The sequence below is a fragment of the Colletotrichum jinshuiense genome, chromosome 9 (genome assembly GCF_051148585.1).
Source record: "Colletotrichum jinshuiense chromosome 9, complete sequence".
Lineage (NCBI taxonomy): Eukaryota > Fungi > Ascomycota > Sordariomycetes > Glomerellales > Glomerellaceae > Colletotrichum > Colletotrichum jinshuiense.
Window position 1 is genome coordinate 1,764,430 of NC_139316.1, and position 25,253 is coordinate 1,789,682.

Genomic DNA, 25,253 nt, shown 5'->3' on the forward strand with positions numbered 1-25,253 from the left:
GCGCACCTGGTCGTCCTGTCTCACAGGTCCCGATTCTTATTCCTATCCACGCACTAGTTGTCTCTAGGGGCAATCACTCAAGTCACTTGTCGGTCCTTGGCTGCCCTGCTAGTATTATTCGGCCGGTTCACTTTGATCTCACCCGAACGAACCCTTTTTTGCCCTCCGTCCACCCTTGGCGCCAACAAATCTTGTACGAACGCCACGGCTCAGAAGCCTACTTCTTTTCCTATCCTCTTCCCTCCTCAACTTTACCGGCCCTACCCTCGTTTCGAGTCGGCACATCGTTCAGGCCCTTCTCGCTCGTAGAGACAGGATTAAAAAACGACTCCTCCCCGGCTTCTGGAGTAGCCGGACGACAATCGACCTGTTTTTGTCGCCTTTGCAGTCTTCGCCTCTGCGTCGACTCCCCTGCGGTTTCCCGCTTGCCTGCGTGATCTTGTAGGACAGGCACCGCATCATACCTTCGAGAGGATTTTTAACCTTTGCTCCCGCCGCCCACCGACCGATCCAGACGTCAGATGTCAGCTCTGTGAGGACCTGACTTCAGGAATTTGTGAGTGCGAGTCCTGGATTTCACCTGGCCATTGGTTCTGAGCTTATCCTCCGAACCTAAAATCTCCTGTTCTCCCCAATTGGAATACGAACGCTGACCAGAATCCTCGCCGCCAGACCTGTCTACTTGGACGCAGCCATCATGACCTTCACGGAACGAACCACGAGGTGCTTGGGCATCTTTGCCCTCGTACTCCTATCATGGACGACGCTGGTCCAAGCCACACTTGACCCCAGAGTCATCGGGCCTCGACAGCAATTGGAGCAGACGCTTTGCTCCAGTCAAAACACGGCGTCCATGAGCGCAAGTAAGTCTACACCCTTCTGGGCCAACCTTTTGTGATTAGCATGAACCTGCAATGGCCGGACGGCATTGATAAATGGTCCCGAGTCGAGATTATGAGGCTAACATGCTACTACAGATCTCAGCAACTGGCAGACGAACGGGCTGTGCCAAGATTTCTGCCGAGACAAAAACTACGCATTTGCCATTGTGCAATGGCAGTCATGCTGGTGTTCAGATGTTGCCCCGGCCGCGTCGACCCAGGCCGAGGTCAGCGACAAATGCAACGATATCTGCCCCGGCTACGATATCGAGCGCTGCGGTTCCAGACCAAACTGGTATGGCTACCTGGCACTGGCGAAAACCCCAACCAGCACCGCGGGTAGTGGAGGCAGCACTGGCAGCGACACTACTACGTCGACCAAGGCTCCTACAACAACGCAAGTGAGTATTCCCGTCCTTTGCCATGTTTCGTGATTTGGATGTGTGATCTCGTGTGATTCCTTTCCGAGCCCGCTCCCAGACTCCATCATCTCACATCCGCAATGTGTGATGCCTTGGTTTAATCGTCTGGAATTCAGCCCCCCCTGGCCCCGCCCGCAACGACCGCTCATGCTGTCACAACAAAAACTGAGACTCTTCAGAATACATCGACGCCCGATCCAGAAACGACGTCGACGACGTCCACCACCACTTCTGTATGCTCTCAAAGTCCCAAACATATGCCATGCCCAGTTTCCAACATTTGATAAATGATGGGGTGTATCGCTAGTGAGTGGACGCTGACTTTGTTTTTCAGACGACGAACCGGCCTAGAACGACGGTGCAAACGGTGACGGCCGATGGAACCGTGCGGACTGTCACAGTTACGCCGACAGCCACAGGAACCGAGGGAGCAACGGGTGCTTCGGAACTGAACCCTACCAACCAATCGTCAGGAAGTGGACCGAGTACGGGTGCTGTCGTGGGAATCGTCGTGGGTGTCATCGGCGCCGTTGTGGCCCTTGCAGGCGTGGGACTGTTTTTGTTCTTCAGACGGCGGAAGCAACGACAGAGCGAGAACGAAAAGTACGACGAACCGAGCCACCGTGGCAGCTCAGCTGGTATGACCGGCTCGCCACGCAACCCCGAAATGGTGGTCACCGTCGAAGGGGGGCGATGGGATCCCGACGCCACCAGCGAACAGCGGAGGAGCCGGCTCCTGGCACACGACCCTCGTCTGGACCCTCTTCCCAGAGGCTTGTACGTGCGCAACAAGAGCGCAGAGAGCATCAACACACTGCGCGACGACCAAGATTATTCCCGCAAGGTTCACCAGCCGGTCTTGCGGGCGACCAACCCGGATCCTGACCCCTAAGAATCGGCTGTAGGGGCATCGGGCGGACCAAGAGGACGAGATAATTACATCCTCGTTTACGACGTACACGAATTCGGTCCCGGTACAAATTTTCGGTCTTTGCATTGCGCTTCGAGATACCAGGACGGCGTTTCATTTTCGATTTTTTTTTTCTTACAGGACAACAACATGGGAGGGCAATGGATGCAGGGTTACTCATGGCAACAGCGGGCACGGGATGGCCCTTGGGGAAGATCGGCAACTGCAACATTAAATCAAAGGCATCAGGCCACTGGTCACGAACACGAACACATCACGGGCAACACGAGGGCGCCGGCCAACGGATGCCATAATTTCGATTCTTCATCTCCCCTTTCGATTCGTAGTTTGATCAACGGCACCAGCGCAAGAGAAAAGTGCTAAACCGGGATGGACGGCATCGGAAAGCCGAGCCGAGCGGGCATAGACGGAAGGCTCCATCTCATTATGAGATTTGATCAAGAGTCTACAGATATAATCTTGAACGACAAGTGTACATACACCAACAAGACGTTGGCTAGGCAGAGATCCCTCTCCAGTTACAGGCGGTCGGATGGATGAAATTGGCTACAAATAGTATCAATCGACACCGTTGCTCGTTCACAGAGTACAGTTTGTGGGTGACAATGCTCTCAAGACACGCACGTAACATGTAACCAGAGATGCCTGAGGTGGCACGAAGTTGTTGGAGCTGAAGTGAAGCGGCTTGGATACAGGGTTGTGTAGCCAGCCACCAGGTCTTGGGTATCCAAACAGGCCGACTTGCATGATCGTCACTGGAGCGAAAGGAAATTTTTTTTCTCAACTAGTTTTGAGAACCATAATAGCATAATCGACGCGTACCCGTCTACCGTAGGATATGTCATGGAACCTCCTCCACAGCCGTTTTGCGTATAACGAGCGCTTCCAGGATTCGCTCAAAAGGCAGCCGCTGTCTTTGGTGCATATTTTGCTTATTCCTGGTTCGGGCCGGGGCCGGTGGGGCCTGTTTCCAGGAAGGGGGACGGGGGCTTGTCCAAGCCCGGCCTGCAGGCCGAGTGCGTATTCGATACGGAACACGGGCATAGAGGTTGCAGCCGCACAAGAGGACCGGGCACACATGTGTTGAATGAATAAGTACAGCCGAAGGGGGAGGGGTCCACGTTGCCTTGGGATTTTCAGTCCCGTATAAGAAGTGAATGGAGAAAATGGAGGGTTCCGGGCCCGGTACAGATAGGCCGTGTGGCCCGTTGGGGGGGGGTAACTGGTTTCTCGGATCCCAACGGGTTTCGCATGCGTTTGCGTATTGTTTGTTGTTTGCTGTTGCTGTTGCTCTTTTGCCCCGTTGCTGTTGTTGTTGATGTCATTTTGCAATTTGACAGAGATTTTCCTTTTTAGATTAGGGGTCAGAAAGCTTGGCGCGATTTAAGGGGTGGGAGAGGGGAGAGGGGACGTGGTTGGAATGTGGAAGATGTATATATGTATTTGTGTGCGTGAGGCAGAGGGATGTGAAAATTTGTTCAGTCCGTTCATTGTATGTCCTTCCTGCTAGGGCAGTGGTGGGCTATGAGCGGGCCTGCAAATCCCAGTGAAAGGTTCATGCGGTTTAGTAGAAGGGTTGGGCGTGGACGGTTTTTGGCGATGGCGGCTGATTTGGCCGTCGGACGGGATACATCCAGGGGGGGGGGGGGATGTTCTTTTTGGGGGTGGGCTGGTTCCTGGTTTGGATGAAGAGGTCGCCATCTCTTTCTGGGAAGGAGCTGGAAGCTGATTGGTTGCGACTTGGCCATGACGACAATTGGGAAAAAACGCCTAGGAGCTTGAACCGCCATCCAAGACATTTTTTTTAAATTAGCGTTCGGCGGGTTGGCTGACAGCGTTGGATCTGCACGCACACACACGCGCTCGCACGCGCACACACACATTTGAACGGGGGGTGGAAGCGGGAGCAGTGGGCTTCGTGGTCATATCCGGGACTCGGGGGAGAGGGCGGAAGCGAAGGGCATGGCATACGGGGGGTGGGAGTGGGTGGCTGTGTTTGCGACGGAGTTTGATAGCCTCCTGCGCGGCCTGGTTCGATGGTCGGCGCCGGCGGCCTTGTGGCGTCGATGGTTTCCTCTATATCGTCGGAAGCAAAAGTCTCCGGGTGTGTCTAGTTTAATTTGTTTATTTCATACCTCCCGATCCAGATGGCGTCAGACGTTGCTTGCATAGCCAAGCGGGATGCGCATAGGGAGGGCGGCGAGGCAGAAGGAAATAAATATGCATGTTTCGAAACGGGCTGGACGGGGGGGGCATTCGAGATGGGCTCGGGACCTGAGGCGTTAGCGAGGGGTTGTTCAAGAGTTTCAGGCATAAAAGATATTTATTATGACTCAAATCCAAGAAATTGGTACGCGGTTTCGTTTGTTGCTCCAGGGGTGGTTGAGGGGAAGGGGTTAGTTAGAGTGAGGTGCGGAATGGGATACGAGCGATGCAATACGAGTCCTTTTGTATTATTATTTTTTGCGTTGACTCATGTCCCAGTTACTCGAATCCATCATGGGGCGGCGGCTCATCCAACCGCTGGGCGGAATCGTGGCTGAGAAGTGGGAATAGCCTCAGCTCCCTCAGCTTTTGCATCGCGGCATCGCTGCGGCGGCGGAAAGTGGGAGGAGGAGGCGTCGCGTCTAGGAATAAATCGCACACAGCTTGGCACCGGCCGTGTCCCAGAGTTCCAGAGCCGCGGTTACATGGGATAGGGAGAATTGGGGGCGTGCCTCGGGCGTGACGTCGTATCTAACCCCGTCATCCGGTCTTCGTGTCGCCGCGCTGTTTCGCAATTTGGACGGCACTCACTCTCAACACCTATGGCTTTGCAATATGTCGTCGGGCGAGGAAGCAGCATAAAGAAGAGGGCAAAAAAACCCCGCAAAAACTCGGATGATGAATGGTGGTTCTGGGAGGCAAGGAGCTCGAGTCCCTGCATGGATTTGCGCATCATTTCGCGGGTTCTCGTTTGTTACGTGCGTTTGCCGTTTTAGCCCAGCAATTTTTCTTTCTTCCCTCTTCCCTTCGCTCTCCCCGTTCCATACCGCGCGGGAAGGTAAGAAGGGTAGGAGGGAGGGAGCCGTTCCCGTGGGGCCCTTGGTGATGACCGACCCGTCGGGAGGATGAAATAAGAAGCTAATGAGAGGCCCCGTAAGGGTACGCGTTCACTTTCGGGCTGGCTCACGATGCGTCGACTGCTTTGCAGCGGCAGTGACATGCCGCAGTGATGAGCACCGTCATCCAAAGCACGCGAGCAGGTGGAAGACGGGATGAAGCACCATTTTGTGAAGGGTGGTCCCCTGAAGCTGTCTCTGTGTTGTCCCAGCGGCTGAAGGGGTCTCGTTGCTGACTGGATGTCGCCGTCGTCAGCGGCCCTGTAATCTTAGTGCGCCAACTTAGCGACCCTTGGCACAGCCACCCACTCGACAAACGGGGAGGGAGGGGGGGAGTTCTCGCTGGGCGTGTTGCTTTCTAACCCCGGATCCTCCTCCTGAAAGTGGTGGTGTCTCTCCTGCCATTCCCTCCCCTCCGCTTTCGCATTCCTCTGTCCTTTTTTTCCCTCCTGCAATACCCATTTGGCCGCCGACGTGATTCAACACGACACACGGCTTTTCCTTGGTGCGTCTTCTGTTCTTTCTTCACTGCGCGGGATACGCTATCCTGCTTTCCTCTACTTCCTGTTCTTGTCGCCAAAAACGAACGATATCCGACGACAACGACGACGCTTGTAATTGCGCGACGCTGGGTAATTTTTTGTGGAATCCTGCGAGAGAAGGATCGGCCTGGACATTCACTCATTGTCGGGAACCTTGGGTCATCGGTTGGAGCAGACGGTCACCGACCCGCCACTCAGCCCTGGGGCATAGGGAGGCCGTCTCCGGGACGAAACAAAAGAGGAGGAGGAGGACCAGCTCTGAAATACACCTGAACCGCCATTCTCCCCCTCGTCGACGTTGCGAACACGCGATTCCGACGACGATCAAAAGAAGTCACGGGCGACAAGCTCCGCCAAGACGGCACCCGCTCTGTTCCTGCAGCTGACGAGTCTTGGCGATCGTAATCCAAACCCACCCTCGCCGCCCACACCGAGGACAGCTCTCCTCCGTCCGCGCCGCTTTCTTTTCTCCTCGTCACCCCTCCGCTCCGTGCGCCCCGACCTTGTCTTCCGATCACCAAAGGCCCCTTCCCTTTGGCAGGGTGCTGAACCGTGAACATGAATCTAACCTGTAACTCGACGCTCGAGGAGCTGAGGAGTATGTCTCGCTTCCCTACGCCCCTTCCCCCTTCGACTTCACCACCTCGTCCTGAGAGCAGGCAGTGAGCTAACATGTCTTCCGCGCCCAAGTCCTCCCCGGCTCCGAGATTCTCATCGTCGGCCCCCTGACCTTCCACGACCTCGCCCTCGTCATCGCTGGCTCCTGCACCATCATCGCCATATTCCTCTCCTTCTACCTCGTCTTCATGCACTCCATCAACTACACGAAACCCCGCGAGCAGCGCCAGATCATTCGCATCCTCTTCATGGTCCCCGTCTACGCCGCCTCCTCCTTCCTCCAGCTCTACTTCTACTGGCACGCCGTCTACTTCCAGGTCATGAGCGACTGCTACGAGGCCCTCGCCATCGCGTCCTTCTTCTCCCTCATGTGCCACTACCTCTCGCCGGACCTGCATACCCAAAAGGAATACTTTCGCAACCTGTACCCGATCAAGCCCTGGGTTTGGCCCCTCAACTGGTTCGCCAAGTGCTGCGGAGGGGAGAGGGGTCCCTGGCGCACGCCCAAGAGTGGCTTGACTTGGTTCAATGTAATCTGGATCGGCGTCTACCACTATGTCTTTGTCCGCATTGCCATGACCATCACGGCCGTCGTAACGCAATACTTTCACCGGTACTGCGAGAGCTCGAACAACCCGGTATTTGGCCATGTCTGGGTAAGAAAATGCAAATCGCTAGTAGTGTTTAGTGAACCTTGGCTAACAAGTCCCAGGTCATCTCCATCAACTGTGTGGCTGTTACCATCGCCATGTACTGCGTCATTCAGTTCTACGTGCAGATGCGCGAGCCCCTCAAGGAGCACTCGCCCTTCCTCAAGGTCCTGGCCATCAAGCTCGTCGTGTTCTTCTCCTTCTGGCAGGTCACCTGCATCTCGCTCGCCACATCCACCCTGGACCTTGTCCACGCAAACGAAGTCCTCGCCTACCCCGATATCAAAGTCGGCATCCCCGCCCTGCTCCTCTGTTTCGAAATGGCTTTATTCGCCCTCCTTCATCTATGGGCCTTCCCGTACGCCCCATACGTCCCCGGAGCAAGATCCACATTTTACCCTTCCCCCGACCCCCGCGACATCAACGCCCCCTTGCGTGAGAACTTGCACTCCACCCCGAGCGGCGGCTGGCTCGGCCTGCGTGCCGTCGGAGACGCCCTCAATCTCTGGGACTTTGTCAAGGCCTTTGGCCGTGGCATGCGCTGGCTCCTCTGTGGTGTCAAGCGTCGTAAGGAGGACCCTAGCTACAAAACCGCCGCCAGCCTTGACATGGACGACCTGGACAAGGGCAGCGACACAGGTTATCGTTCGCCTGGCTTCAAGAGCACCGACCATCTCCCCATCGCCCACGAGTTCCGCCGCAGCACGTATCTGCAGCCTTCACGGCCGCCGCCTCGGCCCACGCGCCGCGACAACGAGAGTGACAGTCTCATCGCCTACGCGCAGCCCAACCCTTCTCATATGTCACCGCCACGCCGACCTGGGCAGCCCAACTCGCCTTTATCGCCGATCTCGCCCTACCAAGACAAGGGCTTCGAGGAAACCGGTATGGCGCCCGTGCCCCACACCCATCAGGGCAATAACGCGGGGTGGGAGAGGCCGCCCGTGGCGGTTAGCCCTGTGGCGGCAGGTCCGCGTGATCTGACACAGCAGAGGGTCGGTGAGACGCTCTGGGGGCCACGCAGCCCCGCAGCCACGATCCCAGAGAGTCCAGTGCTCGGGTCGCAGATGAACAGCCCAGGGTATAGAACTCAAGCGAATGCGAACCAGGCAAATGCGAACCAGGCATATGAGAACCAACCCTATGGGCAACCGAGTCCCGGCACGGCCATGTGAGCCACCGATATATATATAATGCTGGTGCACATACGCAACACGTTGGGTAGTGTGGGCTGTGTACAAGACTGTCACTCGTAACGGGAGAAAAAAAGAAAAAAGAAAACGGGGGATAGACGGAGGTGGGGATGGATTTGTCTCATAGCAGACCGGATGGTTTTGGGGCTCGTTTTTTTGTTTTTTTGTTTCCCCCATCTTTGGCATGCATGCATGGGACAGGCGTTTTTGATTCCTCACGAGATACCACATCATGTAAGCTGATTGGAGATGACACACAAAGTTGATGAAATAAAACTACTCGGTTGATTCATCCGCAGAGGGGGCGCTCATTTGGCTACGAGGTGATGATGGGCCATCTCCAGTTAGGCCGTTTTGCCCTCCCTTCCTTCCTATACAAGCCCTGGCCCCTGAATATGCCCGCCCTCCCAAGTCTTGGTAAATCCCCTTTATCCCGAACGCCCTCAGACCAGGGAAACATGTGATGTATCGCTTCTATCCAGCCCCTTTTTCTTTCGTACACTCGTGCAATGTAAACCCCAGCCAACCATGCCCTTTTTGTGTTCCGTCCCCCCCCTCCTTTCACCTTGGTGCCCGCCCGTAGTTGGTAATTTCCCCCCCCCCCCCCTTTTTTTTTTTTTTTTTTGGTTTCGTCGGCACGCGCGCCGCCCATGCGTACACGTCCCGACCCCGTCTAGGCGGGAGACGACCGCCTATTCTTGCAGTCTTTTTAAACTGTTTAAATGCCCGTCGGTGCTTCCCCTCCCTCCCCTTACCCACGGGTTCCGGCCAAATTTGGTTCATGGCCGAAAGGAGGTCCCTCGTTCGGGGGGGGGGTTCGGCCTTTGCGAGGGGGCGGTGGTTGTTGTAGAAGAGAAGAAGAAAAAACCAGGTAATGTTTAGGGGTATCATGGAATGTTCAAAAGTCGTCATTGTCGAGGAAGACGATGAAGATTGAAATACAGAGGAAGAAAAAGAAGAAAAGTTGAATCGTTTATGGAATGCGATTGTGCCATGCCATGCAAAAAGAGTCTAGGAGATTTGTGGCAAGGCAAAAGTTCCAGAGAGGGAAGACATTGTTGTCCCCCGCATCACGATGCTCGCCATGCCGCTGTTCTCCGGCAAGATTTTTGACATCTCTTGGATTTCTCCAAAGGACCCCTCAGCAAGGTTGTAGATGTGTGTGTGTGTGCGCGCGCGTGTTTGTGTGTTTGACACGGAGTTGATTTGTGTGTATCTGAAGCATTTCCTTCCTCCCCTTTGACCAACGCAGCAGTCGTGAACCTCCAAAATAGTACTCGTAAATAATAGAAGCAATGTAAAAAAGCGGATAATGAATGTTCTTCTTTCGTTGAGGATGCGGTCTCTCTTCTTGCCCCATTCTATGCGCGTGTCGTCGGATCGACCAATGGCATGCATCTTCCTCTCTTCCCGCACAACATAATTTTCTCTAGGCGAATCTCTCCCCCTTCATCGAGTCGACTCATTTCTGTTCGTGCTTCAGATTCGTAGACCTCCCTAGCGTCTCTGTCTCTTTTCGCGCTCATTTGACAGACCTGCAGCGTCTTCGCTCCTACGCTTCCGGCCACGCTCGTCCCGTGGTTCACGTCGGTCGTCGGCCGGCCTCGATCCTCCATCCCGTGGTCCTCCTCTCGGCGCTCCTCGCGCGCTCCCACCCCATTCTTCGTTTCTCCCTCCTAAATTTCCCTCACCACGCCCTCCCTCCCCGCGGTCGCTACGATGACGCGGTTCGCGGCTGCCTCCAATGCTCTCTCGGCTGCTGCCATGAGGAGTGTGGGGAGCGTGGGGAGCGTGGGGAGCGTGGGGGACGTGAGGGACGTGGGGAACGTGTGGAACGTGAGGGGCGTTGACGTGCGGGTCTCTGGTGCTGTTAGAGGGCTCTCGGCCTGAGCGCCGAGGCTCACGTTCTTCTCGGTTGCTTGAGGAATGCCCTTGTGCCCCAGACCTTCGATGACTATGTTCACGGGGCTCCTTGCTTTCTCTATCGCGCTCTGGGCTGCGGTCTCGCTCACGACTGCTTCGCCTAGATTGTCGGCCGCGCTCCGAGCGGTGTTCCCGTCGGCTGCGGTCATGCTCATTTCGCGGATGCTCATCGCCATTGACTTGGCTTCTGTCTTGACGAACAGGGTCCGCACGCTCTTGAGTTGGCGTGGATACCGGCGATGCACCCGTCAAAACTTGAGCATCGGAACCGGCGATGCTACCCCTGGCCGCCCCCCGCCCACGAATGCTGGTGCCCCGGTTGCTGTCTGGCATGTTGGCCTGTGCTTGTTGCAGCGTGCTGTTGATACCTGCAAGCTGTCTACGACTACCGCCACTGCGGCCTCGATCGTTTGACGACGGTCCGGACGGCACAACATCTGCAGATCCCGGAAAGCTGCCTGTTGGTGTTCGGTTATTGTTACCTGGCCCCCCGGAAGGCCGATCGGGTGTATTGATAGGCGGCAAAGTCGGTCGAGAGTGCTCGTGACTGGGTGGCTGCGCATTAGGTGGTGGCGGCGGTGGTGCTATTCGTGACAGTCTATCAGGATGGATTCCAGGGGCCAATGTAGACCCTCCGGAAGATGGTGTGGGCGACCCGATTGGAGCAGAGTTTAAGGCGCGAGCGCGGTCAGGATGCGTAGCAGGCGTAGGGGTCGAGGTTGTGGGCGAGTTGATGGAAGGGCCTGATTCATACTGGTTTCGACGTCCCCTGCCCGAAGCTGGCCCCGTGGGTGGATGCCTCTCTTCTGGCGCTGGGCTGTCGGTATTTGAGAAGCGCCCATCAGATCGTGGGTTTGGAGTGCCCATCGCTCCACCTCGAGTTGCTCCTCGGCCGCGGCCACGTGGTCCCGATGGAGGCTCGTTCGCCAGAACTGACTGGATCGGATTTAGCCTCCCATAGTTTTGATCCTGGTGGGTGGATCGACCATGGTCGGGCTCTAAGCTTCGGCTGGGACCAAGGAACGCCTCTCTGCCTTTGTCTGGGCCGAGTCGGTCACTGTCTCTCTCTCCTGTACGGTCTGTTCTTGGGTTGGAGACAGGAGGTTCGCCATGCGTGTCTCGTGCAGAAGAACGATGATCCGAGTGATGGGAGCGACCATGTCTGTCGTCTCTCACAGCATCGGGAGTAGAATCCGGGTTAAAACGTCCGCTTCTTCTCGGAGAATGTGCCCGAGGCGTACCTCGGTCCCTCGGTTCATCTCGTGCTAAACGGCCTGGTGTGTCCGGCCGTGGCTCGCCGATCAAAGCCGCACGCTCTGGGTTGATTATTTCAGGACGATCTTGCTCTGGCACACGTTGTCCCCTGCCACTTCGTCGGTCTGTTTCTGAGACCCGAGGAGGTCGATCCGAGCGGCTAGGCCTGTCTGGCTGCTCACCTTGGATCAAAGCAAGTCTAGCAGGGTTCATTGGCGGACCCTCCGGTGATTGCTGAGATGCCTGTGGTGGCGGGGTAGGACCGTCTCGGGAAAGTCTGCCTGGCTCTGCAGTGCGCCCATTCATCGAAGGCAGTCTATCCCGCGTGGGGCGGCTCTCGCGCTCATGAGGTGCATGCTCACGACGAGGTAGCGGGTCCTGCCTCGAAGACCAGTCTTTCTCAGACAAGCGACCAGGCTCTCGGGCTGGGGCATCTGGTCCACGTCTGTCTTGGTTGGCGAAGTCACGACCACGTTCAGGGCGAGCGGGTTCGGGGAACCTGGGATCTCTAGGGTCTCGCGGGTCTCTGCTCTCCCTGGGGTCTCGAGGATCCCTTGCATCCCTGGGGCCACGGGGCTCTCGCGAATCCCTCTGGTCCCGGCGTTCTGGCAGCGTATCTGGAGTAAAATGACTCCGGTTGTTGTAGTGGCCTGGAATGGGGACGTCCGGCCGCTTGGGAAGGGTATGAGAGTTCCTGTCCCCACCCGTGTTTGTCGTCGTTGCTTTGGATGCGTCTCTGTGATTCGTATTGTTCGCAGCCAGAGTCGCGGCTGAGGGCTTTGGAGTTGGCGGTTTGCTCGAGGCAACAGAGCTAAGGTCGCTATGTGCGACCCCCGCCTTGGCTGACTCTCTCTGGACAGCAGATGGCTTCGGAGGCAGGTTAGGGTCTTTTGGCGCAAGAGTAGCCGACGCCGACGATGCTGATGGTCGGTCGACATCCTTGCCATCCTTGACTTCTCCATCCTCTTGTTCTACCGCACTCCTTCGAAAAGAGTATTAGTTTAGAGGTTCGTGCAATCTACCTTGGGTGACATACTTAGCTGAGCCGGGCTTGAATTCAGCCGCAGTCGCACGTAGAGCCAGTGTGGTACCGGATTCGACATCCTTGGCTTTGCCTTGGGCCTGGCCGTTCTTGAAAGACGTCAGTATAGCTGTGAGATAACGGTTGTTTGTTTTGCTTACCATGTTGGGCCGGAAGCCCGCTGGCAATACCCATTTCGCCTTCCTCCTTTGCAACTCCGACAGAGCACCTTGAGCGGCAACTGAAAGGTCCACCCGGTGGCCCTCCTCTCCAGCAGTCGCAGTCTTTGATGCCGCCTCGCGATCAGTGATCGTCTTGAGCTGTTCAATGAACTGGTTGCCCATGAATGTGACGGCCGGGAAGAAATCGAGGACCGCCTTAAGAATTGTCATTGCGTTGCGGATGTGCATCCACTCCATGCCACCGAGGCAGGACTTCAGTGCCAGATTGAGCTTGTTGTGCCATCCATACAGAATGTCTCGGAACTGCGCATGATCATAGTAGGATGATGGCTGTCCGTTCTCATCGAATTCGGAGGCAAACCCGAGAAAGTAGCTGCGCTTGCCGACAGCCTCCCTTTCGTAAACATTGGTGTCGCGGTGCCATTTGGCAAGGTCTTTCAGAATGCAATTGAGGAACCTTCCGAGATGCTCGGCTTCGCGAACCGTACAAGTAAAGATCATCGATCGCAGCCGGTTGACGTTGAAAATCCTGTCGTACAATGCTTTCAGCCGGAAGTTAGGTGCGCCGAAACTGTGAAGCTTTCTTATCAAGGCATAGCAGTACTCTGCGTCACTAGCTGAGAGCACAAGCCGTGGAAGCAAGCACTGCTCGAGAATTGCGTCCGAAACACCGTTAAGCTTGGTGGCCGAGCCTGGAAACCATGTACCCATGCGATCCGACATGTAGTCCCGGACAATTCGCGCTCGCTTCATCTGGGAGTCAGCCTCTTTGGGGAGCTCATTGCTGATCTTCAGAAGCTCGGCCTTCTTTGACTCTTTCTTGTTGATACCACTGCGGCTCATGTCTGAGCGATCTCTCGTGAGGTCTTTCTGCATATTCGTGAGCCTCTTGTGAGCGTTGTTGTAGCTTGCGGCTGGCACTTCAATATCGCCGAGCTGCAAGGCCCAGAACAGAACAAAAAATTCTGAGCTGAGCTTACGCCAGGAAGAAGCCGGTGTGATAGACTGGATCGATTCGATAATGGGTTCCAGAGCCTCGTGGATTTGGCGCATGGCATCTTTCTTCGCCTTCTCTCGGACTTCGGCCGGGGTTAGATTCTTTTCTCCCATCTCACTTGGCTCTCCGGTGGGTTCGCCTGCCTCTGTGGCATTTGACACCATAGACACATCGCCATCGGGGTCAGTCGTAGTTGTCGACGCGTCTTGCTTCTTCGCAAACATGTTGTGGGCAACACCCTCACGGCCGATTAGGAATGCTAGACTTGCGTCAAGGCCAAACTCGTCCATCAGGCGGGTAATAGCAGGCACAAGCGAGTCGAATTCGCGAGGCTCCAAGTTGGTCCGCAGTAGATCAAGGTATTGCACCAATATCTGATGGCTGTCATCAATAACAGAACCAATGTACTTGATGTGGGCTTCATCGTCCGGTAATTTGTAAATGGCGGACTGTCGATATTGGGCAACGTTAATGAGTAGGCGTCCGGCAAGCTTCGAGTCAATAAGGCATTGCATCAGGCGCTTCGCACTGCGAGTCGACTCAAAACGTTTATCCTGAAGACCGAGAAGCGTTTGTCGGCGCAACACCTCTCCTCCTGACATGGCCAGGATTTGCTCGTCGGTAAAGTCGAGAACTTGGACCACGCCTCCCATTGAAGCCACAAGCTCTTTAAGAATAATCAAGTCAGTCGAGTTGCCCTGGAAGAGCTGGTCATTGGCATATTGAAGGATTGGAGTCGGGTCCAGGATGGAGTATCGCTTGAAAACTTTGCCAGCAAACTTGGAAAGAGCCTGAAGCCATTTACTAGTCAGCAAGACGGAGGACTCTTGTGTGCGACTTCGTTGATTGCCGCCCAATGAGCTCATCAGTGACCAGACCAAGACGTCGTATGCCAAGTCGGTGAAGTACTTGGCACATTCAACGAAGGCCTCGATGAGGTTCGCGTATGATTCGATTTGGCTCAGAGCCTCCTTAAAAACGATGCCTGGCGAGGAGTAACTAGTCTTCGCCAGCGACTTGGCCATTTCGCTCAAGTTGGTAAGAGAGATGCGCTTCATCACTCCCCTAGTTTCAACGCGTGTCCGAGTAAATGCTGCCTTCATTGCCGGCAATCTGGAGATTTGTCCTTCAAACCATTCAGCATAGATGGAGTATCGTGTCGCAACAGGGTAGAGCTTGAGAAGGTCCCACACAGAGTTGACAACAGCCGCATTGGCTGTGGTCATGCTGAGAGCGGGAACTAGAATTCGTCGCAAAAGCTCTTGCCACCGGTCCATATTGTTCTGCGAGTGGTCCTCGGCAAGACTCTTGGCTCCGATGCTGACGAGCTTTGCCAGCAAAGCAGGGTCTTTGCCGATATTCACGCCGGAGAGATTCAAGAGCGTATCGCATAACGTGAATACATCCTCGACAGTTTGGCAAACGGGAACGTTGTCGGCCCATTCATCCCAGTAGAATCTGTAGTGCTGATCCCTTCCATCATAACCGTCGGGGAATGGCCATCGCATGGATTTCTTAACTGGCGTGTTGGTAAGCTTGACGGTTCCCTTGGGGACGCCACTTTGGTCGATGTCGGCGATTGGCTTCGAAGGGCATTCGGCAGAGCTAACAGCGACAGGTCGACTTTCTTGAAATACCTTCTCGACACTGTGGTTCAAAATGCGGTGTATCCTATCCAGGATTTCGGGGAAAGCCTCCGGAAGCCAAGGGAAACGGCCGAGGATGAAAAGGGACTCCGGGATGGCGCCAATTGTCAACAGACAGATGAGCAACGCCGCCTTCTGCTCCATAGGTTCCGGTAGCTTCTCCTTCTCATCCGTGCTAGCATCGGGTTTCGACTCGGCATCTGACTTCCCAGCAGCGTCGCGCATGCGCATTGTGGGCGGCGGTGCGGTATCGTCGGGCAATGCGCCTGCCATAAGAAGGGCGTTCTGGGCGGCGCCTGGTCGGCTTTGTCTTTCCTTTTCCTCGAGCTCTTTCATTCGTTTTTGTCTCATTGTTTCCATCTCCTCGTCCGCAGGCCACAGGTGGGGATAGATATCCACCAGAGACATGAAACCAACTTTGACGAGAAGGGCGACGAGATAGAGAAGGTTTGCGGGTAAGACGTCGTCCGGATCCCTGGCATCTGAGGAATAAAACCGCAGCTTGAAGCCAAGAAGTTGGGCAGCAGTGCGGTTGCCTTGAGGAGGAAGTGTCTTTGTTACCTTCATCCATGCGGTTGCAGCACTGACTTCGGCTTCAGATGCAGACTCAGAAGCTTCCAGCAACTTGAGATGGTCATCTGTGACTTGTCTCCCTCCAAGCTGGAAGAAAGCATCAATGTGAGCCTCGCGAGCTTTTGCCCAGAAATCCACATCTCGCTGGCATCTCAATTTGGCGGTCGCCAGCTCTGTCTCTTCGCTTGTCATCCAATGAGATGATTCAGGCAGAGCCCAGGGAGGCAGGCCACCTATGTACACTGACGCAGCAGGATTCTGGTTGCGTGGCCACCAAGAACTGACTCGAAGCAGTTTGATGAAGAATCGGTACTGTTTGATGAGAACGGCAGCAAAGACATCGAGCGTAACGTCGAGCACTCTGCCAACGTCAAGGTCAAAGGTTCCGATAAGGCCCTTGAGTCGTTCGAACGCCGCATGGGCTGTTTCGGCGGAAGGAGGTTCCGAGCTGCTTGTTGTGAAAAGTTCTGTCATCAGCTTGGAGTAGCCCTCAGTTTCTTCGCGCAGCAAGTTGTAGTTGGCTTGTCGGTATAAGAGATTGGTGGCATGTCTGATCCCAAGCTTCACAAAGGTTTCCCGAATGAGGCCAAGATCTTGGAGCAGTTGGGCATCAAGGGTCTGGCGGACCAGTTCTGGTGAGACGCCACTTGCTTTGATAAAGTCGCGAAGCTGAGGCCGAAAAAGATCCCGATCGTTGTCAAAGATAATGGACAACGTATCGAGGAAGAGAGTATGGGGCTCGAACGAGAAAGACTCCTTAATCATTTCCTGCGATTCCGGGCCGAGTATCTCTTTCATGCAAGCGCCAGCGTCGGAGGGAGACAACCGGCCCTCCACAACCGCATGGATGAACTCTTGGTAGATTGCGGTCAGTTCCTCGATGTCCACATCTAACCGTGACTGAGCTCCATGGTCGATCAATGTTTGCTTGCTACCGCCCGTCCATGAAGCGATCGCGTCATCGGTAATGTGTTCGTAGCAGTATGTTGTAGGTACTGGAGAGGGCGGATGGGAGATCGGAGCAGGCGCCGTGTCCGCGATGATCGGGGCTGGCGGTTGCGATTGCGACGCTATAGAGGGCGTGCGGGCGATGGTCGGGGAAGTGACGCGGGAGGCGCTTGCGGACTGGCTCGTCCCAGACTGTGCCGATTGTCCCTGAGTTGAATCTCGCCGGTCATTCCTTCTGCCGTATCTACCACCACGACCCCCTCTTCCACCTCCCTCAGAGAAATCTCGATCGCGTTGAGCCAAGGCCGTATCGCCGGGTCGATGAGGGGAGGGTCTGTTTCCTTCGCCAGCAAGGCCACCACGAGCCTTGCGCTTGGGAGCCATCGTGCTCTCGTTCGCGGGCTTTTTCAAGGTATCATTGGAGGTGCGCGCTCTCTTTTTGTAGGCTCGCTGTCAACACTCTATTAGCCAGGTTCGAAGGATTTGCGCGCGCGCGCGCCAGGGACGAGAGATGCATACCAGGTGGTCGAAAGGTTTCGGAGCTCGTCGCGTGTAGCTCGGTCAAGGAGCGGCGTGCACAAAGGAAATTAAAAATAAATTGTACAATCGTTTCGGTCAATGAAATGACTTGAACGGGGGAAATAGAGCTGCAATGAATACAGACGAAGGTCGCGCTCCAAGTTGGGGATTTTTTTGGTTAGCGACGGGATGGTGAGGATGGATGATTTCTCGCGTGAAGGACATCAATTCAGAGCTTCAGATCCACTGCAAACGGGTAGCAGCCTCACGGAAGGACAAGGCTGTATGAGTGGAGTACGTACCGGTTGGCGGTATGTACCGGCTACTTGCAAATGTGCAGGGGTGATTCTAAAATGCCTGTTGCGAAGACCTGCCAGCTGTTTCTTCCAATTGACTGTTTATCGGCTGACTCATCGACCCCGCGCGGCCAATGAATCACAGGCAAAAAAAACAAAAAAAAAAAAGTCCAATGTACTCCGTACTGCAGCGATTACGCCATTTTTGACCCAGGTCTTTGGTTTCTCTCACTGAACGTCGACCAGTCACACAGTCACACTGAGCAAGCTCAACCCCCAGATTCTTCATATATCTCGCATATCTAGCCATCGTGGAGGGGCTCGAATCCTAGGAACCTTACCCTTGCCATACTTGACCATCTGCATCTTTTGCAGCATCAAGTTTACGACCTTGTCCACAGATTCACGAAGTCGATATTGCCCCTCGTTCATTCCGAGATCGGGATGGCTGCACAAACTCAAGAAAACGGCGCTCAGCCGAAGTACGGTCAGTATTCTCCCTTGCTTGAGTGCGCCTTCGCGACACAATCACCTCCTAATTTTCATTGTCACCTCCTCAATCCGAGTCAATTGTTCTTTGTCGTTGTCATACTGCTCCTTTGTGTGCTGCAAAATCGCTATCCCCGATGTTGGCATGAGATGAGAAGACCAGTTGCTGAATACCTGTAAGAAAGAACCCAGACGCAGCCTGAGAACCCGTTTGCTGCCCTGATTCCGGAGCAAAATTTTGCGATAATACCCGAATTCACTCTCGAGTCTGGGGTCACTCTCCGCAATGTCCCTGTGGCCTACACAACTAGGGGCAAGCTCTCACCCAACGGCGACAACGCCATGGTAATCTGCCATGCTTTGACCGGCAGCGCTGATGTCAGCGATTGGTGGGGCCCTCTTCTTGGAGGCCCTGGAAGAGCTTTCGACACGTCGAGATTCTTCATCGTTTGCATGAATGCTCTGGGAAGCCCGTATGGCACTGCGAGCCCTGTCACTGCCAAGGACGGAGACCCGACGAAGGATAGATATGGACCAGAATTTCCCCTGACTACAATCCGCGATGACGTCAAGTGAGCAGCATCCTTCCTACTGTCTTGACCCCGATGACTAACCGTATTTAGCCTACACAAGTTGCTGTTGGATGACCTTGGCGTGAAGCAAGTTGCTGCAGTCGTCGGTGGGTCGTTGGGCGGCATGTTTGTGTTGGAGTGGGCGTACCTTGGCAAAGAGTACATTCGATGCGTCGTGCCTATCGCAACATCGAGCAGACACAGCGCATGGGGTATCAGCTGGGGCGAGGCGCAACGGCAGAGCATCTACGCCGATCCCAAGTACGACGACGGCTACTACCCATTCGATGATCCCCCGTCGACCGGCCTCGGTGCTGCACGCATGTCTGCTCTCCTGACCTACCGCAGCCGCAATTCTTTCGAGTCGCGGTTCGGACGCAACATTCCAGACCCCTCGAGGCGGCAAACCATCCGCGAGAGACCCAGGCCTAGCACGCCGTCCGAGGCTCACTTCCACATTCACAACGACGGACATATCGTCAAGCGAGTCGGCATGTCGCGCCAGAACAGCCAAGGCGGCATTGTGGAAACGCCCGCCAGTGGCCCGACGGCTGAGGCGGTCGCTGAGGCATTGGACCCCCAGTTTCACGGCCCTCAAACAGAGAGCCTAACCGGAGGCGACAAGCTCCCTACGTCGACCTACTTCTCGGCACAGTCCTATCTGCGTTACCAGGGACAGAAATTCGTCAAGCGATTCGACAGTAACTGCTACATCGCCATGACGAGAAAGCTGGACACCCACGACGTCTCCCGAGACCGTGCTTCGACCATCGCCGAAGCCTTGGCTTTGATCGAGCAGCCCACTCTGGTCCTGGGTATTGAGAGCGACGGGCTCTTTACCTTTGCCGAGCAGGAGGAGATTGCCGAGCACATCAAAAACGCCAGGCTTGAGCGGATCGACAGTCCCGAGGGCCACGATGCATTTTTGCTCCAATTCGAGCAGGTGAACCGTTACGTGCTAGACTTCCTGAGGGAGACGCTGCCAGACATCATGAACAAGGAGGGCGAAGAGGTGGAAGAAGCCGAGGTTGGCCAGTTGACCAAGAGTAGTACCTTTGGAGAAGCCGAAGTGGAGGATATTACCGCCTGGTAATCCGCCGGATGAACGGACTGGGCGGGGTTTTTCGTATTTGTTTGGTTGTTTCAACATGCCTGGAGTCTTTCAACAACTCAGCGACTGGGGAATTAGATGGGGAAAATTGGATTGGATTATGCGGCGCTCATTACAATGACATGAAGTCTGACTGAAAGGGATATGTCTGGGACGAGCCTCATACTAACAAATGGCGCATTACCTAACGTTTTTAGAGTCGGGTAACATGGATGGCGACGGGTATTGGTGCTCGGAGATGTTTGGTCCACGACCGGCGAGAGCGCGTCGTGCCATCTGTACTTTACCCTGTCAGATGACACCGTATGGCCGCCGTCTTTGATACCGTCTGGACGAAGCGTACAGCACGAGCCTGTCAGATCGGAATCCCGCTTCGCAGGTACGACAAAATCCGTCGCCCAGTAAAAGTAGTCCCACCAGTTCCCCCCTCTTGCTCTTGCAATTTAAAACCTTGGCCCGGATTGGCTTCCCCGAGAGGGAGCATCCGAACGCGTTCTTGACCCTGCTCAGTTCAATACGATGCAGTCGGACGCGAGAGTAATCACGAGCTCAGCATACTGCATCGAAAGTCCAAGGGCCCCCGGCAGAAGACGAAGTCGTACATTGTCGACGGCGAGCGACGGTTGAAACAAAAGTTTATCGAATGCCAAGATGTAAATGCAGAGTATACCGGCCGGAGCTTCGGTATATATCGACAGTTGGATGTTGTAACTCGGCACGGTGCTGCATCTCTTGCCAATCCTTACCAGCACATCACCGAGAGGCGCATTGGCAACAGGTGATGAATTGCGGTCCCTTCGGGTTTCGAAAGCCACGTGTCGAAGGGAATCCCTGCCATTGGCTCGGGGAATCCCTGTTCACCACCCTTGTTTGGGGAGCCAAGCGAGGCATTAGCAGGCCTGGAGGCCGTGGGGGGTGTTGTTCAGTGCGCACCTGCCTGTCATGAATAAGGCGGATGGGAGGGGAGGGGGCCTGGGAAAGAGAAGAATCGCAGTCAGACTGCAACGCTCTGGCCAGCTGCTGTCGAGCGTGTCCGGCCCAGCCTTGAAAAGGAAGGAAAGGGACCGGAGAAGAATAAGCAGTGTTGGCTCGCTGGGTGAAATAAGAGGCGCGTTTTAACGTGTTTTCTCCAACACCAAGCGTCCAATGCGAAAAGGAACAAACATGGACCCAACGTCGGCGTTGACAAGGGGGCAGATCTGCTGCCGGTTTGCGTCAAAAGGGTTCCGTGTGGTTGATGTTCCAGCACCCTTCTAGAAGGACAACCCCTGCTGTCTCAAAGTGAATCTGGGTGGGGTGGGAAGGAACTACCACATAGGGGCAACCGCATAAGGGGCACCTTCCCTGCCCGCGTGCCGACGGATGAGGGAAGACATGCCGCATTACTGTATCGTACCATGAGAGTACTGAGCAATTACCCTACTGTCGTGTATGTGAGTTGCTCTGTCAAACGGTGAATAAGTGGATCTTCTGCTTTTTGTGCTTCCAATGTCCAGGAAATGTTGCCAACGCGTTGTCTGTGGCATGGACCCGTCTGTTCTTCTCCCGGTTGCTAGTAGGAGCATTCTGCTCTGTGCTTCATCTCATGCTACTCTGGCTCTCGATATTTCAGAAATGACGGGTCTGTCTGCTCGGCAGCAGCTGGGCTGTGGCTCGAAGTCTGGTTACCGAGAGCCAGGACCGGCCACGTTGCCGCCCATGCCCACAATGTTGGGGGCTGTTTTCGTCAACGTTCCCTTGCGCCCGTAGTCTCCGGCACGTGGTACCTAAATCGTCGCAGTTGTTGCCCACACCGCGCCGAATATTTCCCACTAGCACGTTTTATTGGAGTGAAGTGGTGTGGTCGCTTCTTGTTCGTCTTGTCGACGAGTCTGGCAGAAGGCAAATGTGTATCTCATCCTGCATCATTCCATGTTTCTCTTCTCGGCGCCACCAGCTGAGACACAGTTCTTCGAGGGATCGGACTCTGCGTCCTTCAAAACACCCACAAACCTTCTTTCCCCTCAACCAACACACGCGCCGTCTACTTTTAGTTTAACCTTTGTCTTGAGGGCACACGTCTTGGACGATGTGTGTGCCTTTACCGCGTCCGGAAACAGACTGACAAGCCATGCGACAAATGTGAATCGCCTAGCATATTTCCACAGCTGCGGTTCCGCATTCAATTGTCTTGCAGTGCCGCCAGCTTGGCAGCTCTCGAACCATCGGTACAATTTAACACTTCTCTCTTTAAGAAAGCCCAAACCACACACGGACATCTATTACGTCTTCCCGTCCAATCGGTCACGTCGCTGCCGTCTCCCCCCTGGCCAGCATCCCCCTGCGACCTTCCTGCCTTGCCGTTTCCCCTGCCATCCACGTTCAGCCCCTCGCCCCATTACAGCGGTCCTGCAGAACGGATCGGGCGGGACAAATGTGGTATGCATCTCTGCAGCCCTCGAGCGGTCCCCTTTAAACTCTCCCACACCCTTCGCTCCCACGCACCCATATCCGAGCCGCGTAAACCTTTGCCCTGATCTTGAACACCCAACAATCTCAATCGCAGCGTCTTGTCTCGCGCGAGAAACCGGCCACTGACCTCGGCGATACCGTCAAACCGGCCGGCGACCTTTGGCGACGAACATCTCACCGCGGGAGGAGAAGACCGGGGGTGAATAGGCACTGCCTGATACGCAGACTTCTGGACTCCACCATGGCAGCCTGGCGAACAACTGCAACATAGACCGGGCAAAATTGCCATCGCGACTTCTCTCCATTGCTGCTCTGGCTTGTGTTATCGCCGGGCTTGCGAGATGGATGACATGCTACCGCCGCCGATGACCCCGACCACCGAAGTTGGGGGGCATCGGCGGACGTATGGAGGCAACAAGGCCTTCCACAACTTCTATAACGACTACTCTCACATAACGGATCCAATGCTGCGGAGAAGATTGGCCCTGAGCGAGATTGACAAGGTCCCTTTCGGACTATACCGTTCGTCTCCGCAAGACTCCACTGTCATCAGCAGTAGGATACTAACATTCATTCTGCAGATGTAAGAGCTGTTTTGGTAGCAGGCGTTGGTTTCTTCCTCGACTCGTACGATATCTTTGCCATTAACCTCATTACTACCCTACTCGGCGTTGTATTCTGGCAAGGAACCCCCGATCAGATTACGCACGGCTATGGCGGCAACAACGGCGAGTTGCCAGGCCCTGTCAACTCGGCCTTGAAGGCCTCTACGAGCGCCGGAATTGTAATCGGCCAGATCGTGTTCGGCTGGTTGGCCGATGTCTTCGGCAGACGGCGGATGTACGGCGTGGAACTTGCAATCATCATCCTGGCAACCTTGAGCGCTGCTCTTGTGTCGCCAAGCCAGTCAGTCAGCTTCACCGGACTCATGGTATTCTGGAGGGTCATCATGGTAAGCGATCCAGTGATCGATTAAAAGTGGCCACCTCGCTAATCGGCCCAAGGGTGTTGGAATCGGCGGCGACTATCCACTCAGTTCAGTCATCACCTCGGAGTGGGTTATCCTGGCAGTTAGATTGCCTCAACTATCCAAAGGCTTGCGCTGACACATCTCTCAGGTTTGCGCCGACCCGTTGGAGAGGAGCTATGATCGCGGCCGTCTTCTCGATGCAGGGCATGGGCCAACTAGGCGCAGCTGTTGTTGCTTTAGTTACGGCCGAAGCCTTCAAGGACTCCTACCTCGATGTTCCCGGTCTCTCCGACTGCCATGAGCGATGCCAACTTGCTGCTGACCGTTCATGGCGTATCATCGTCGGCACGGGTGCGATCCCTGCCTGCATAGCCTTGTATTATCGAATCACTATTCCCGAAACGCCGCGGTATACCTTTGATGTAGAGCAGGATGTCGAGAAAGCCGATGCTGACATTCGGGCTTACATGACGAGCAAGTCGAGGGGTGATGTCGACCCAGAGATGCAAGCAAAAATGAAGAAACAAATGGGGCCTGCCTACAATACCCCAGGTGCATCATGGCGTGACGTTTTGGCGTACTTCTCACAGTGGAAAAATCTCAAGGTCTTGCTAGGCACCACCATGTCATGGTTCTTTCTGGTAGGTCAGGTCTCGATGACAAGGAACGCCGGCACACACGCTCACGCATTCGATAGGATTTGGCCTTTTACGGCCTTGGCTTGAACAGCACTGTAGTACTGCAGGCTATTGGTTACGCCGACGGCGATAATTTCCACGAGAAACTACACAATCAAGCCATCGGCTTGATCATTCTGGCATGCGCTGGGTCCATTCCAGGCTACTGGGCAGCGGTTCTCACCGTTGATACCATCGGTCGCAAGCCCCTCCAAATCATGGGCTTCTTAGTACTCACAGTGATATTCTGCGTCCTTGGTTTCTTGCTTCACCGCCTTTCCGACACCCTCTTCCTAACCTTGTACATTATCGGCCAGTTCTTTTTCAACTTCGGCCCCAACACCACCACATTCATCGTCCCCGGGGAATGTTTCCCAACGCGGTACCGTTCTACAGGGCACGGTATATCTGCAGCGATGGGCAAGATCGGTGCGATCCTAGCGCAGGTCATCAGCATCCCTATGCTCACCAAGGACTCCCCCGCCGACTGCCATGGGAATGCGTGTTCGCCCTGGCTCGATCGACTCCTCCAACTTTTCGCTCTCTTCATGCTTCTGGGCATGTTTTTTTCTTTCCTCATTCCCGAAACAAAGGGCATGACGCTTGAAGAGCTCGCCGGCGAGATGCCGACGTCCTATAACCGCGGCCGCAACGGCAGCATATCGCACTACCCACGACAACATTCGAAGTGGAATCCCTTCGCCGGCGGGCACCCGGCAGGTTTCCATTACCCTCGCTCCAGCAACGCCAAAGCCGCCGCGCGGGTTGGTATCATGGCATCTCCGGATCTCATCGCCGAGGAAGAGCGCAGGAGGAGAAGTCAATCCCGGTACTGGCGCAAGAGGAGGAAGGAGAGGGGAGCCGGCAGCAGCATCGACGCCTCAGATGAATACGCGATGAGTTTCCGCAACAGCGGTGTTTCTTCAGCGTACGGAAGGAACATGGGCGCGGTCGACGAGCAGATGCCTCTCGAGACAGTGGTGCCTGGCGTAATCCCAACATGGGGCGCCGGGTGGGGCCGGATAGATCTCGGGGCGCAGCCGATGGAGAACGTACGGCTGAACGACGTCGGAAGTTTGCTGCGTCGCGATTCTCGGGCTTGATTTTCGCAAAGCGGGTGTACGGCTTTCCTACTGGGATTAAAATAGGAAATTTTGATGATAGATCTGCCGGATGGCTTTCATCTGGTTGTTAAGTGCATGATAATGACATCACGAGGCCGCCCACGCGGTATAGATTATACTACTTGACGAGTATTTAGAATATCGTGATCTCGCCAGTTTACT

The 25,253-nt window shown here is 55.1% G+C and overlaps 5 protein-coding genes across 5 annotated transcripts; 4 read left to right on the plus strand and 1 right to left on the minus strand.

Annotated features, from left to right (window-relative positions):
* Positions 1-697: 697 nt before the first annotated feature.
* On the plus strand, positions 698-2,195 carry EsH8_IX_000491 (WSC domain-containing protein; the record flags this gene model as incomplete). The annotated part of the gene is made up of 3 exons (XM_083266827.1): positions 698-863; positions 978-1,282; positions 1,638-2,195. The coding sequence occupies 3 exons, from the start codon at positions 698-700 to the stop codon at positions 2,193-2,195; spliced, it is 1,029 nt and encodes a 342-aa protein (XP_083130392.1).
* Positions 2,196-6,435: 4,240 nt separating this feature from the next.
* Positions 6,436-8,320, plus strand: EsH8_IX_000492 (OSTA/TMEM184 family protein; the record flags this gene model as incomplete). Its single annotated transcript, XM_083266828.1, has 3 exons — positions 6,436-6,475; positions 6,568-7,151; positions 7,208-8,320. The coding sequence occupies 3 exons, from the start codon at positions 6,436-6,438 to the stop codon at positions 8,318-8,320; spliced, it is 1,737 nt and encodes a 578-aa protein (XP_083130393.1).
* Positions 8,321-9,835: 1,515 nt separating this feature from the next.
* Positions 9,836-17,266, minus strand: EsH8_IX_000493 (transcription factor/nuclear export subunit protein 2-domain-containing protein; the record flags this gene model as incomplete). The annotated part of the gene is made up of 3 exons (XM_083266829.1): positions 9,836-12,497; positions 12,552-12,646; positions 12,698-17,266. 3 exons carry the CDS (start codon positions 17,264-17,266, stop codon positions 9,836-9,838), a joined length of 7,326 nt encoding a protein of 2,441 aa, XP_083130394.1.
* An 875-nt stretch (positions 17,267-18,141) lies between these two features.
* EsH8_IX_000494 (homoserine O-acetyltransferase) lies at positions 18,142-19,851 on the plus strand (the record flags this gene model as incomplete). Its single annotated transcript, XM_083266830.1, has 3 exons — positions 18,142-18,184; positions 18,368-18,758; positions 18,810-19,851. 3 exons carry the CDS (start codon positions 18,142-18,144, stop codon positions 19,849-19,851), a joined length of 1,476 nt encoding a protein of 491 aa, XP_083130395.1.
* Positions 19,852-22,661: 2,810 nt separating this feature from the next.
* On the plus strand, positions 22,662-25,070 carry EsH8_IX_000495 (major facilitator superfamily domain-containing protein; the record flags this gene model as incomplete). The annotated part of the gene is made up of 5 exons (XM_083266831.1): positions 22,662-22,842; positions 22,902-23,272; positions 23,325-23,374; positions 23,439-23,931; positions 23,988-25,070. The coding sequence occupies 5 exons, from the start codon at positions 22,662-22,664 to the stop codon at positions 25,068-25,070; spliced, it is 2,178 nt and encodes a 725-aa protein (XP_083130396.1).
* Between the last annotated feature and the right edge of the window lie 183 nt (positions 25,071-25,253).